This window comes from Salmo salar, chromosome ssa22 (genome assembly GCF_905237065.1).
Source record: "Salmo salar chromosome ssa22, Ssal_v3.1, whole genome shotgun sequence".
NCBI classification, from domain to species: domain Eukaryota; kingdom Metazoa; phylum Chordata; class Actinopteri; order Salmoniformes; family Salmonidae; genus Salmo; species Salmo salar.
Window position 1 is genome coordinate 41,809,190 of NC_059463.1, and position 14,820 is coordinate 41,824,009.

Below are 14,820 nucleotides of genomic sequence, written 5' to 3' on the forward strand. Positions count from 1 at the left end.
GTGGTGGGAGAGAAAAACTATTCATCAATTAGATTGTAATCATATGGTACAAATCACTTTCAACTAGAAATGCAAAAACATTTAAGGGGCAACCATCAAAGACAAATAAAAATGATCTTGGGGGGAAGAATCTTTTGGTTTTTCCATGCGTGACTGCATACATTTTACAACCAGCTTTAGAGTAAAAAATAAACTGCTCTTTGGAATTCCCATTTACCCATCAAACCCTTGAAAAGTTTTGCATTGCTTTTCAGGGAGTGCCAGGGATAGGCTTATTTACTGTACAGACTATAGGTAGGGGTTACTGGCAATTAAAAAAACAAAAAACAATATGACAGCATACATGCTGTTAATATGCAGCTTTATGCGAGAGGTGTTTTACCTGAAAGGGTATCCAAACCCAATGTCTATGTCCCTTAGCACCGCATCCCCACATTTCACACTGATGTGGGTCGTCCCAGAGTAACCACCCGTGGTGGCGAAGGCAAAGATGGTGAACACCTGCAAGAGAGAGAGGTGAGTTAGCGTGCATCTCAATGGTCTTAAGTTACTTCCTCTCCTCATCCATTTGCCTTCACTTGCACATCATTCTCATACGTGGGCAGCTAAGAAAAGCTCATTCCTGGTGGGCTGACTGTTTTCACTAGTGTCTAGGCTTTGTTTTCAGGTCAATAAAGGAGACAAGGAAGGAAAGGTACTTTAGAATTCATAAACAGTTTTTCTCCCAAGGAACCAGAGTTACTGTGCACTCCTGATTATCAAAATAGTTAATTTGTCCTTTAAGATTTTAAATCAACACATAATACATGTAGCCTACATAAGACTGTATACAGCTATATTTAGCTCATCTTTATTATAGCTGATCAGAGGCCTGTTCTGAGTTGTGGTTCTGTAAATCACAACAGAAAGTGATCCTCTGTAGGTAGAGCATGGCACGTGCCACGCCAGGATAGTGGGTTTTGACTCCCGGGATCACCCATATGTACAATGACTAAGCCCCTTTGGATAAAAGCATCTGCTAAATGGCATATATTATTATAATAAGAGGTGTTCCACCAGTAGGACACAGAGCTGGTTTTAAGTGGTCAAGTGTTCCTGCTGCAGCACAGTTAACAGTCCTGTGTAAAAGTCATAAGGGTGGGGAGTGGTCACCCGGCAAGAAAAGCCCCAACTCCAGCAGAACGCCCTACTGGGGTCAGGTCAGACAGGAAGAGGCCCCAAGAGGCCTCAGACGTGGCTCGTACCAAAAATATTGAAACCCTGACTGGGCAGAACACTGGGGACCTCACCTCAGCCACCCTGATAGTCACTTCCTCTACTCTGGGCAGAACACTGGGGTGAGGGCAGAGCCAGAGAGGGGAAGAATGGCAAACATGCACCTATGCAAAATCATTGGCTTACACTTCTCTCTCCCAGACTAAGACTTTCCCTGTGCTAGAACCTTGACTCTTTCTCTCTCATGATTACTCTTCACCACATTAACTTCCCCTCCAGCCTCTTTCCACACAGGAAACTCCTTCCGTCAGTGAGTGCTGAGAGAGCCAACTCATTAACACGGACTGGCTCCTAACAGCTGAGTCTGACAAACTAGCAGCACGTTTAATGGGTTCTGTTTGAGAAAGGAGAGGCGCAGGTCCAATCTTGGTCTGTAATGAGGACTTATTTGGGATGTAAGGTCATTTGTAGATCATTGTATAGTCTGATAGCAATGCTTGAGTAAGGTTTATTATCCTAGGTGTAATAAAAAAACTAAAAAAAATAAAATAAAAAACTTGGGAATACCACACCATCCGGAACTACAGAAAACCTGTCTGGTGGGCTGATTCCATTTAAATAGACTGCATAGAAAGTCACCCCATTTTAAATGTAGGACTAAGATGATGTTGCTGCCCCTAGATGTATACTGAACAAAAACAGTTAGACTTCATGAGGAAATAAGTCATGAAATGAATTCATTAAGCCCTAATCTATGGATTTTACATGACTGGGAATAAAGATATGCATCTGCTGATCACAGACATCTTAAAACAAAATGGGCCTCAGGATCTCGTCACGGCATCTCTCTATGCATTCAAATTGCCATCGACAAAATGCAATTGTGTTTGTTGTCCGTAGTTTGCCTGCCCATGCCATAACCACGGGGCACTTTGTTCACAACACTGACATCAGCAAACCGCTCGCCCACATGACGCCATACACGTGGTCTGCGGTTGTGAGGCCGGTTGGACCTACTGCCAGATTTTCTAAAACGATGGAGGCGGCTTATAGTAGAGAAATTAACTTAAAATTATCTGGCAACAGCTCTGGTGGACATTCCTGCAATCAGCATGCCAACTGAACGCTCCCGCAACTTGAGACATCTGTGGCATTGTGTTGTGTGACACAAAACTGCACATTTTAGAGTGGCATTTTATTGTCCCCAGCACAAAATGCGCCTGTGTAATGACCTTGCTGTTTAATCATCTTCTTGAAATGTCGCACCTGTCAGGTGTGTCAGGTGGATGGATTATCTTGGCAAAGAGAAATGCTCACCAGAGGTAAACAAATATGCACAACATTTCAGAGAAATAAGCTTTGAGCGAAGGGAACATGCCAGGGAATTTTCTTTACTTCATATCATGAAACCAACACTTCACGTTGCATTTATATTTTTGTATATTTGAATACAAACTTATTCCTGTGTTAGTTGGTGGTAGCAGTGTTCCAACAAATAGGAGTTACTGAACAGATCCCTCCAATGAAAACATTGATGGGACATCTAGCACGCCCCAACTTCTTCTAGAATAATGCCCTTTGTTCTAAAAGTAGCCTAGTCCAGTGCCCACGTCGGCTGAATCACGTTCCCACATGATCACAATCAAATCAGAATTTACATAGCAGTTGAGAAGTGCAAAACAGACCACGAGGCCTTCAGAGTTCAGGCCTTCTGAACAATACCAAATATCCAATGCAATAAACAGAGGATCATAAAAAACAATGCCACAACAGTTGCTGAGTGTAAAGGGGTCAAATACCAGTATTTCAGTAGCAGGCTAAACTACAAAGTGAAGGAAGTTGTTTTTTTAATTTCTTTTGGGGGTAGAGCAGCTTTAATATTGCAGACAGAATGTGGCTTCTGTCAATGTAAATTGTCTGCATCATTTCCAATCCTCCATATTTTCTTGGAGCATGATTATAAGTACCAGTCAAAAGTTGACACCTCAGTCAAGGGTTTTGATTTATACAATTTTCACACTTTGTAGAATAAATAGCAGAGACATCAAAACTATGAAATAACACATGGAATCGTGTAGTAACCAAAGTGTTAACAAAACCAAACTATATTTTAGAAATTAAAATTCTTTAAATAGCCACCCTTTGCATTGACAGCTTTGCACACTCTTGGCATTCTCTCAAACAGCTTAACCTGGAATGCTTTTCCACAGTCTTGAAGGAGTTCCCACATATGCTGAGGACTTATTGGCTGCTTTTCCTTCCCTCTGCGGTCCAACTGGGTTGAGGTGAAAACACCAGTCTCAACGTCAACAGTGAAGAGGCGACTCCGGGATGCTGGCCTTCTAGGCAGAGTTGCAAAGAAAAAGCCATCTCTCAGACTGACCAATAAAAGACTAAAAGATGGGCAAAATAACACAGACACTGGACAGAGGAACTTGGCCTAGAAGGCCAGCATCCCGGAGTTGCCTCTTCACTGTTGAAGTTGACTGGTGTTTTGTGGGGAATTTTTAATGAAGCTGCCAGTTGAAGACTTGTGACACGTCGGTTTCTCAAACTAGACACTAATGTACTTGTCCTCTTGCTCAGTTGTGCACCGTGGCCTCCCACTCCTCTTTATATTCTGGTTAAAGCCAGTTCGCGCTGTTCTGTGAAGGGAGTAGTACACAGCGCTGTATGAGATCTTCAGTTTCTTGGCAATTTCTCACACGGGATAGCCTTCATTTCTCAGAACAAGAATAGACTGACGAGTTTCAGAAGAAAGTTCTTTGTTTCTGGCCATTTTGAGCCTGTAATCGAACCCACAAATGCTGATGCTCCAGATACTCAACTAGTCTAAAGGCCAGTTTTATTCCTTCTTTAATCAGAACAACAGTTTTCTGCTCTGCTAACATAATTGGAAAAGGGTTTTCTAATGATCAATTAGTCTTAAAATGCTAAACTTGGATTAGCTAACACAACGTGCCATTGGAACACAGGAGTGATGGTTGCTGATAACGGGCCTCTGTATGCCTACGTAAATATATATTTTTTTGAAGGCCATTTTCAGCTACAATAGTCATTTACAACATTAATGGTCTACACTGTATTTCTGATCAATTTGATGTAATTCTTTTGTTGCTTTTCTTTCAAAAACAAGGACATTTCTAAGTGACCCCAAACTTGTGTGTACACACTATTTTTATTCCCCCCCTAATTGGAGTAAATTAATTGACAACAGGCTTCAACATACATACAATAGTCATCTTTTGTTTGTTTTTAGTCCCAGCCTTCAGCTACCCTTAGCCCCTCCCATCTATCTCTGAAAACCATCCAGTTTCCATTTGCCATATATCTAACTGCTCTGTTTCACAAAACTTCTGAACCTATATACATACAGTTGAAGTCGGAAGTTTACATACAAGTTTAAATGACTCCAACCTAAGTGTTTTTCAACCACTCCACAAAATTCTTGTTAACAAACTGTAGTTTTGGGAAGTTGGTTAGGGCATCTACTTTGTGCATGACACAAGTCATTTTCCCCAACATTTTTACAGACAGATTATTTCACTGTATCACAATTCCAGTGGGTCAGAAGTTTACATACACTAAGTTGACTGTGCCTTTAAAACAGCTTCGGAAAATCACAGAAAATGTCACGGCTTTAGAAGCTTCTGATCGGCTAATTGACATCATTTCAGTCAATTGGAGGTGTACCTGTGGATGTATTTTGAGGCCTACCTTCAAACTCAGTGCCTCTTTGCTTATCATTGGAAAACCAAAAGCAGCTAAGACCTCAGAAAAAAAATTGTAGACCACAAGTGTGATTCATCCTTGGGAGCAATTTCCATACGCCTGAAGGTACCACGTTCATCTGTACAGACAATAGTATGGGACCACGCAGCCGTCATACCACTCAGGAAGGAGACGCGTTCTGTCTCCTAGAGATGAACGTATTTGTGCGAAAAGTGCAAATCAACCCCAGAACAACAGCAAAGGACCTTGAAAATGCTGGAGGAAACCAGTACAAAAGTATCTATATCCATAGTAAAATAAGTCCTATATCGACATAACCTGAAAGGCCGCTCAGCAAGGAAGAAGCCACTGCTCCAAAACCGCCATAAAAAAAGCCAGACTGTGGTTTGCAACTGCATATGGGGACAAAGATCGTACTTTTTGGAGAAATGTCCTCTGGTCTGATGAAACAAAAATAGAACTGTTTGGCCATAATGACCATCGTTATGTTTGGAGGAAAAAGGGGGAGGCTTGCAAGCCAAAGAACACCATCCCAACCGTAAAGCACGGGGGTGGCAGCATCATGTTGTGGGGGTGCTTTGCTGCAGGAGGGATTGGTGTACGTCACAAAATAGATGGCATCATGAGGTAGGTAAATGTGGATATATTGAAACAACATCAAAACATCAGTCAGGAAGTTAAAGCTTGGTCGGAAATGGGTCTTCCAAATGGACAATGACCCAAAGTATACTTCCAAAGTTGTGGCAAAATGGCTTAAGGACAACAAAGTCAAGGTATTGGAGTGGTCATCACAAAGCCCTGACCTCAATCCTATAGAACATTTGTGGGCAGAACTGAAAAAGCGTGTGCGAGCAAGGAGACCTACAAACCTGACTGTTACACCAGCTCTGTTTGGAGGAATGGTCCAAAATTCACCCAACTTATTGTGGGACGCTTGTGGAAGGCTACCCGAAATATTTGACCCAAGTTCAAACAATTTAAAGGCAATGCTACCAAATACTAGTTAAGCATGTAAACTTCTGACCCACTGGGAATGTGATGAAAGAAAAGCTGAAATAAATGTCTTATTATTCTGACATTTCACATCCTTAAAATATAGTGGTGATCCTAACTGACCTAAAACAGGTAATTTTTACTAGGATTAAATGTCAGGAATTGTGAAAAACTGAGTTTAAATGTATTTGGCTAAGGTGTATGTAAACTTCCGACTTCAACTGCACATTTTACCTTGTTCTTTTTAGTTCCATCCTTCAGTGCCACTCAACCCCTCTCCCATCGATCTCTGAAAACCATCCAGTTTCTGTTTGCCATATATTACAACTGTGCTGTGATATTTCACATTGGCCATTATTCTAATGAGCTCCTCCCCCAAAACATCTAAACAAGAGAACTCGATTAAATGTTTATTTAGCAGCATTTGTGCTAAACTGAAAGTGCAAACAACCGCATTTAACCATGGCAAGGTGACTGGGAATATCATTGAATACAAACAGTGTAGTTACTCCCACCGCAAGGCAATCATACAGGCAAAACGTCAGTACAGAGAAAGTGGAGTCCCAATTCAACCTCAAGATGTACGTGGCAGGGTCTATTGACAACCACACATTTATTTAAAACATTTTAAAAAAAGGGAAAACCAGCCTCGTCGGGGACACAGACAAGCGAAACATTGTCGGCCGCCTTGAGGGTAACAGTACCATCGACGTGGCCCGCTCCCAAGGACTGTGGGCTCTCCTTCTCCGTGGCCGACGTGAGTAAGAGATTTAACCATGTAAACCCTCTCAAAGCTGCCGGCCCAGGCGGCATCCCTAGCCGCGTCCTCAGAGCATGCGCAGACCAGCTGGCTGGAGTGTTAACTTCTTGCGGATTAGTGGGATGCTAATTCCAGAGCACCAAATTCAAATTAATTTACTATAAATATTAAACTTCCATGAAATCACAAGTGAAATACATCAAAATAAAGCATAACTTGTTGTTAATCCAGCCACCATGTCAGATTTCAAAAAGGCTTTACGGCCAAAACAAACCATGCGATTATCTGAGGACAGAGCCCAGCACACAAATGCATAACAAATCATTTTCAACCAGGGAGTTGCGACACGAAAGTCAGAAATGGCGATATAATATATGCCTTACCTTTGAAGATCTTCTGTTGGCACTCCAAAAGGTCTCAGTTACATTACAAATGGTCCTTTTGTTCAATAAAGTCCTTTTTTTATATCCATAAAAACTCAGTTTAGCTGGCGCACTTGTCAACAATCCACTCGGTTTCCCTCCTTCAAAATGAATCCCAAACGTTACCAATAAACTTATCCAAACAAGTCAATCAACGTTTATAATCAAACAATAAGTACCCTAATACGCAAATAAACTATCAAATTTAAGACGGAGAATCGTTATTGTCTTTACCGGAGAAAAATACCAAAAGAACGCGCTCTCATTCACGCGCTTGGAAACACTTCATGGCTACGGACGTGAGTGCTATGGGTCTGTAGTCATTTAGGCAGGTTGCCTTCGTGTTTTTGGGCACAGGGAGTATGGTGGTCTGCTTGAAACATGTTGGTATTACAGAGTTAATCAGGGACATGTTGAAAATATCAGTGAAGACACCTGCCAGTTGGTCAGCACATGCCCGGAGCACACGTCCTGGTAATCAGTCTGGCCCCCAGCCTTGTGAATGTTGACCTGTTTAAAGGTCTTAGTCACATCGGGTATGGAGAGCGTGATCACACAGTTGTCGGAACAGCTGATGCTCTCATGCATGCCTCAAAGCGAGCATAGAAGTGATTTAGCTCATCTGGTAGGCTCGTGTCACTGGGCAGCTCACGGCTGTGCTTCCCTTTGTAGTCTAATAGTTTGCAAGCCCTGCCACATAAGACGAGCGTCGGAGCCGGTGTAGTAGGATTCAATCTTAGCCCTGTATTGACGCTTTGCCTACATAAGGGACACAAATGGCTTTTGCTGTATGATTGATGAGGATCTCCATATTGCAAATGTACGGTCCCTTAGTAGATGTCCGCGAATGTCTTTAAAATACGCAGACGGCCTCGGGCCGTGCCCCAGGGCCAGATCTTCCGGGAAGTCAAATAAAGTCTGTCGGACATTTGGTTTCCATTTTATAAAATGTTGGTAATTTTTCCGCTGTTCCTGAAAATGACACCAGATGGCAAATGGCTGCTTATTGCAAATGTACAAAACGTCACCAATAATGACATGTCCATTTCTCCTAAATGGAAAAGACTTTGAAGACGAAACTTGGTGGGCATAGGTTTGGCCTAATGGGCTGTTAGCCCAGAAACAAGATGGCGTCGAGGCCTCAACGCTTTGAGTTAAGACCATTTTTCTGGGATTAAAGGTCAAAAACGGAAATAGCGCGCTAATTTCACCACTTCACGTTAAAGTACATGAACGTACGGTGCCAGGAAAAAAAAAAGAACCAGCCATTTATCTATAGTAATTTAAGAGAAATCGTACAATTGGTGATGGTCATAGAAATGTGTTTTTTTTAAAAAAAAAGTTTGATCCAGTTGCGGCGTTCAGACGAATCCGTTAAGGCAGGTTTCGGCGCTCTACGTGATTACTGTGATTTTCTGAAATCACACACAGTGAGGGGCTTAAGACAGAGCCTGCAATAGTTACCTGCATTCGAACTATCAAAAGAACCGTCCGACCTAGAGTTCTGAAACTTTATATACATGTTCTAGAGCTTAAGTCGATCGTGCACAGTGAGTTGTGGCTCTAGAAGGTTCTCAGGCTGAGAAACAGCCTCGTACATTTGCAATTATTTCAATTCATTTCGACCATCGCGAAAATGGCAACATTTTAGAAAAGTCAGAGTCACAAGTCTAGGTGCATTGAAACCATCTCGGCCCATAGAGACGGACCCTAAAGTTTGTCCGATAGCTCTTTCAGGGACCCCATAGCAATGCCCACATTTTTATTTTATTTTCTGCACTAATTAGGGTTGCTGCTCGGGCTTCGAATGACCTATCAAGCCAAAACTCAGGATTCGGGTGTCACCTCAGCTAGGCCTAAACATAATGTCGGAACTGGACCCGCAGCTAGAACGTAACTACATGTTTTAAGTTTGTTGTTTAAAACAGAAGGCGCTGTGAATTTTGGGCCAGCTCTGAAATATGTGATAGTTGGCTTCTAAATGAGTTGGACAAAGTGGGTTTGGTGTCAGTTTGGGGTCAGAATGATATCTTATTGACCGATGGACGATGACTTGCTGGCTGACTTTTGTACATTTGCAATAAGTTTAAACAGTGAAAAACCGTCACCAAATGGACATGATGAAATCAACACAATGAGCGATGGAGAGGAACCACTATCACTGCCCGGCCAACCCAAGTTCATCGGGCTAGTCAATTTTGCATTTCTGCAGTATTTTTGAGCATGTCAAATTCGTGATGTAAATGCCCATTGAAACATATTGCAAATTGACAGCCGTGCGCCTGGTGATTGGAACGGGTTACCAGGAGCAAATTTTTGAAACGGTTTTGAATACCTTTAGGAGGGTGCAAGGGGTCCACGGCTAGTTAGGGAGCACCCAACACCGTGCCCATACAATAGGCCTGGTCATGACGTTCTTTTAACCCGTTTAGGATAGGGGGCAGTATTTTCACGGCCGGATTAAAAAACGTACCCGATTTAATCTGGTTATTACTCCTGCCCAGAAACTAGAATATGCATATAATTATTTTATTTGGATAGAAAACACCATAAAGTTTCTAAAACTGTTTGAATGGTGTCTGTGAGTATAACAGAACTCATATGGCAGGCCAAAACCTGAGAAGATTCTATACAGGAAGTGCCCTCTGACCATTTCTTGGCCTTCTATAGCCTCTTTATCGAAAACAGAGGATCTCTGCTGTAACGTGACATTTCTAAGGCTCCCATTGGCTCTCAGAAGGCGCCAGAACGGGGAATGATGACTCTGCCGTCCCTGGGCGAAAAACAGTAGCGCATTTGGATAGTGGTCGACCTGAGAACAATGAAACGGGTGTGCGCGTGCACGTGAAGAGTCCATTTTACATTTTCAGTCTTTGAACAAAAACAACGTCTCCTGGTCGGAATATTATCGCTATTTTACGAGAAAAATCGCATAAAAATTGATTTTAAACAGCGTTTGACATGCTTCGAAGTACGGTAATGGAATTTTTTATTATTTGGAACCAAAACAACATTGGGTGTAAAGTACAAGTCCTGGGAGTGCATTCTGACGAAGAACAGCAAAGGTAATCCAATTTCTCTTATAGTAAATCTGAGTTTGGTGAGCGCCAAACTTGGTGGGTGTCAAAATAGCTAGCCGTGATATCTACTCAGAATATTGCAAAATGTGCTTTCACCGAAAAGCCATTTTAAAATCTGACATAGCGATTGCATAAAGGAGTTCTGTATCTATAATTCTTAACCTCTATGAGAAATTGAAGTAATAGCATTTCTAAGGTATTTGAGTAACGCGCCACGGGATTTCACTGGCTGTTACGTAGGTGGGACGATATCCTCCCACTGGCCCTAGAGAAGTTAAAGAAAATCATACAAAAAAAAAAATACATCTTATTTTTCATTAAAAAAATAATAATTGAGTCCCACTTCTCCCTCATCATACATGACAAATAGACCTAGGTTGATTCATGGCTTAACCTGTTAGGGCTAGGGGGCAGCATTGACACGGCTGGATAAAAAACATACCCGATTTAATCTGGTTACCACTCCTACTCAGTAACTAGAATATGCATATACTTATTACATATGGATAGAAAACACCCTAAATTTTCTAAAACTGTTTGAATGGTGTCTGTGAGTATAACAGAACTCAAATGGCAGGTCAAAACCTGAGAGATTCCTTTACAGGAAGTGGCCTGTCTGACCATTTCTGGAACTTCTTTGCCATCTCTATCATTTACTAAGGATCTCTGCTCTAACGTGACACTTCCCACGTCGTCCATAGGCTCTCATAGCCTGGGAAAAAGAGAATGTCGTCATTCCAGCCCCAGGCTGAAACACATTATCGCCTTTCTCAAGTGGCCCATCAAGAGACACTAGCTTATGCGCGTGACCCCGACCGCCCCGCCTTTGGGATTTTTTTCCTCTGTTTGCCGAAAAGGAGATTCCCTGTCGGAATTTTATCGCTTTTCTACGAGAAAAATGACGTAAAAATTGATTTTAAACAGCGGTTGACATGCTTCGACGTACGGCAATGGAATACTTTGAATTTTATTGTCAGGAATTGCGCCAAGCGCGACACTTCTTTACTATTTCGGATAGTGTCTGGAACGCATCGAACAAAACGCCGCTATTCGGATATAACGATGGATTATTTTGGACCAAACCAACATTTGTTATTGAAGTAGACGTCCTGGGTGTGCATTCTGACGAAGACAACAAAAGGTAATGACATTTTTATAATAGTAAATATGATTATGGTGAGTGCTAAACTTGCCGGGTGTCTAAATAGCGAGCCCGTGATGCCTGGGCTATGTACTTAGAATATTGCAAAATGTGCTTTCACCAAAAAGCTATTTTAAAATCGGACATATCGAGTGCATAGAGGAGGTCTGTATCTATAATTCTTAAAATAATTGTTATGCTTTTTGTGAACGTTTATCGTGAGTAATTTAGTAAAATGTTAGCGAATTCCCCGTAAGTTTGCGGGGGGTATGCTAGTTCTGAACGTCACATGCTAATGTAAAAAGCTGGTTTTTGATATAAATATGAACTTGATTGAACAAAACATGCATGTATTGTATAACATAATGTCCTAGGGTTGTCATCTGATGAAGATCATCAAAGGTGAGTGCTGCATTTAGCTGTCTTCTGGGTTTTGGTGACATGCTGGCTTGAAAAATGGGTGTCTGATTATTTCTGGCTTGGTACTCTGCTGACATAATCTAATGTTTTGCTTTCGTTGTAAAGCCTTTTTGAAATCGGACAGTGTGGTTAGATTAACGAGAGTCTTATCTTTAAATGGCTGTAAAATAGTCATATGTTTGAGAAATTGAAGTAATAGGATTTTGAAGATTTTGAAAATCGCGCCACAGGCTGGCAGTGGATGTTACGTAGGTGGGACGAATTCGTCCCGCCGGTCCCATAGAGGTTAACAGTGCTATATATCATTTGGCCTTTTGACTTCCTATGATATCATATTGCAAATGGACAAAACATGCCTTATGGACAAGTCGAAAAATGACAATAAAATGACAAAAGTATGTTCATACAGTTCTTATATGTATTATTGACAAAAATAAAACAAATCTCGAAAAACGGTCCAGAAAGCACTTTTTTTTTTTAGAGGGCGATACATTTAAAAAAAAAAAATCGAAATTTGACACTTGGGTCTTGACTTGATATCCATTTGCAATATGAAAATTTACAGTGGAGTGTGCTCTCCCTCCTTTGGATTTTTGCTGTATGACACTTGGCATTTGCCATATGCAATATGGTTTGAATGAATTGGCATCCAATTGAGTGGTATTAGCCATCATGTATATGGTGTTTCGCCCAATGGCAATATGTTCCCATTCATTTTTGTCCAATTCAAGGGGGTATTCCCTTACCTGTTTGATGATTTGTCGCAGGGCATAGCAGGATTTCTTATAAGCTTCCGGGTTGGAGTCCCGCACCTTGAAAGCGGCACCTCTACCCTTCAGCTCAGTGCGAATGTTGCCTGTAATCCATGGCATACAGTCACTGTGGGGACGACGTCCTCGATGTGCTTATTGATAAAGCCAGTGACTGATGTGGTGTATGCCTCAATTTCATCGGAAGAATCCCAGAACATGTTCCAGTCTGATAGCAAAACAGTCCTGTAGTTTAGCATCTGCTTCATCTGACCACTTTTATAGACCGAGTCACTGGTGCTTCCTGCTTTAATTTTTGCGTGTAAGCAGGAATCAGGAGGATAGAGTTGTGGTCGGATTTACCAAATGGAGGGCGAGGGAGAGCTTTGTACACGTCTCTGTGTGTGGAGTATAGGTGATCTAGAATTTCTCTGACAGCACATTTAACATGTTGATAGAAATGAGGTAGAACTGATATAACTTTCCCTGCATTAAAGTCTCCGGCCACTAGGAGTGCCGCCTCTGGGTGAGTGGCTTCCAGTTTGCTTACTTCCTTATACAGCTGACTGAGTGCAGTCTTAGTGCCAGCATCTGTCTGTGGTGGTAAATAACCAGCCACGAAAAGTATAGCTGAAAACTCGAGGCAAGTAGTGTGGCCTGCAATTTATCACAAGCTACTCTACTTCAGGCGAGCAAAATCTAGAGACTTCCTTCGATTTCGTGCACCAGCTGTTTACAAAAATGCACAGGCCGCCCCACCTCATCTTACCGGAGTGTGCTGGTCTATCTTAGCGATACAGCGTATATCCCGCTAACTGAATATCCATGTCATCATTCAGCTATGATTCCGTGAATCATAGGATATTACAGATTTTGATGTCCCGTTGGTAGGATATTTGTGATCGTACCTGGACTAATTTATTGTCCAATGATTGTACGTTGGCAGGTACGTTGGCAAGTAATATTGACGGTAACGGCTGCGTTCCCACTCACCTTCCCGCTCTGTACCTGCGTCTCTTCCCCTTGCAAATAACTGGGATGTTGGCATTGTCGGGTGTTCGGAGAATGTTCTATGCGTCCTGCTTGTTGAAGAAAAAAAAATCTGTCTAATCCGAGGTGAGTGATCGCTGTCCTGATGAGGTTGCCCGATTATGATTTTTCAACGCCGATACCGATTATTGGAGGACCAAATCGGCCATTTTTTTAAAATTTATTTGTAATAATGATAATTACAACAATACTGAATGAACACTTATTTTAACTTAATATAATACATCAATAAAATCAATTTAGCCTAAAATAAATAGTGAAACATGTTCAATTTGGTTTAAATAATGCAAAACAAAGTGTTGGAGAATAAAGTAAAAGTGCAATATGTGCCATGTAAAAAAGCTAACGTTTAAGTTCCTTGCTCAGAACATGAGAACATATGAAAGCTGGCTGTTCCTTTTAACATGAGTCTTCAATATTCCCAGGTAAGTTCTAGGTTGAAGTTATAGGACTTTTCTCTCTATACGATTTGTATTTCATATACCTTTGACTATTGGATGTTCTTATAGGCACTTTAGTATTGCCAGTGTAACAGTATAGCTTCCGTCCCTCTCCTCGCTCAAACCAGGAACACATCGACAACAGCCACCCTCGAAGCAGCGTTACCCATGTAGAGGAAGGGGAAACAACTACTCCAAGTCTCAGAGTGAGTGACGTTTGAAAAGCTATTAGCGCGCACCCCGCTAACTAGCTAGCAATTTCACATCGATAACACCAGCCTCATCTTGGGAGTTCATAGGCTTGAAGGGGGGGGGGGGTATAATTTGTGGAACGTTCCAACAGGAATCTGTTCCAAAAAAACGTACATTTCCAACCAACAATGCATATAAAGTAGCAATGAATACAAACCTAGCAAACTAGCTGCGGAATAGGCATCAACTCACCACGTAGCTTATTCTTAATGTTTGTCCATAGGCAACCAGAGTGAGGACAGACATTTTTCGGAATAAACATGATGAGTGAAAAACGCAATGAAATAGACCACTCCCTACCCGGTATCTTATTCTGCCGCTATACAACTTTGTATGCGTTGTTTTTTGGAAACCTTGTTATTTACGAAGTTTTTGGAATAGATTCCTGTTGAAACGTTCCACAAATTATACCCATCCGGGTTTAAGTCATAAACAGCGCAACGCTTGAAGCACAGCGAAGGGCTGCTTGCAAAATGCACAAAAGTGCTGTTTGAATGAATGCTTACGAGCGTGCTGCTGCCTACCATCGCTCAGTCAGACTGCTCAATCAAATCAGACTTAAATAT

General features: G+C 41.7%; 1 protein-coding gene across 1 annotated transcript in view; it reads right to left on the reverse strand.

Annotated features, from left to right (window-relative positions):
- LOC106583473 (synaptophysin-like protein 1) overlaps positions 1-14,820 on the reverse strand; it is a 39,570-nt gene that overhangs the window by 5,867 nt on the left and 18,883 nt on the right. Inside the window, exon 3 of the mRNA XM_014167683.2 lies at positions 383-501. Within this exon, the coding sequence (XP_014023158.1) occupies positions 383-501 (119 nt within the window). The remainder of the gene's footprint in view (positions 1-382; positions 502-14,820) is intronic.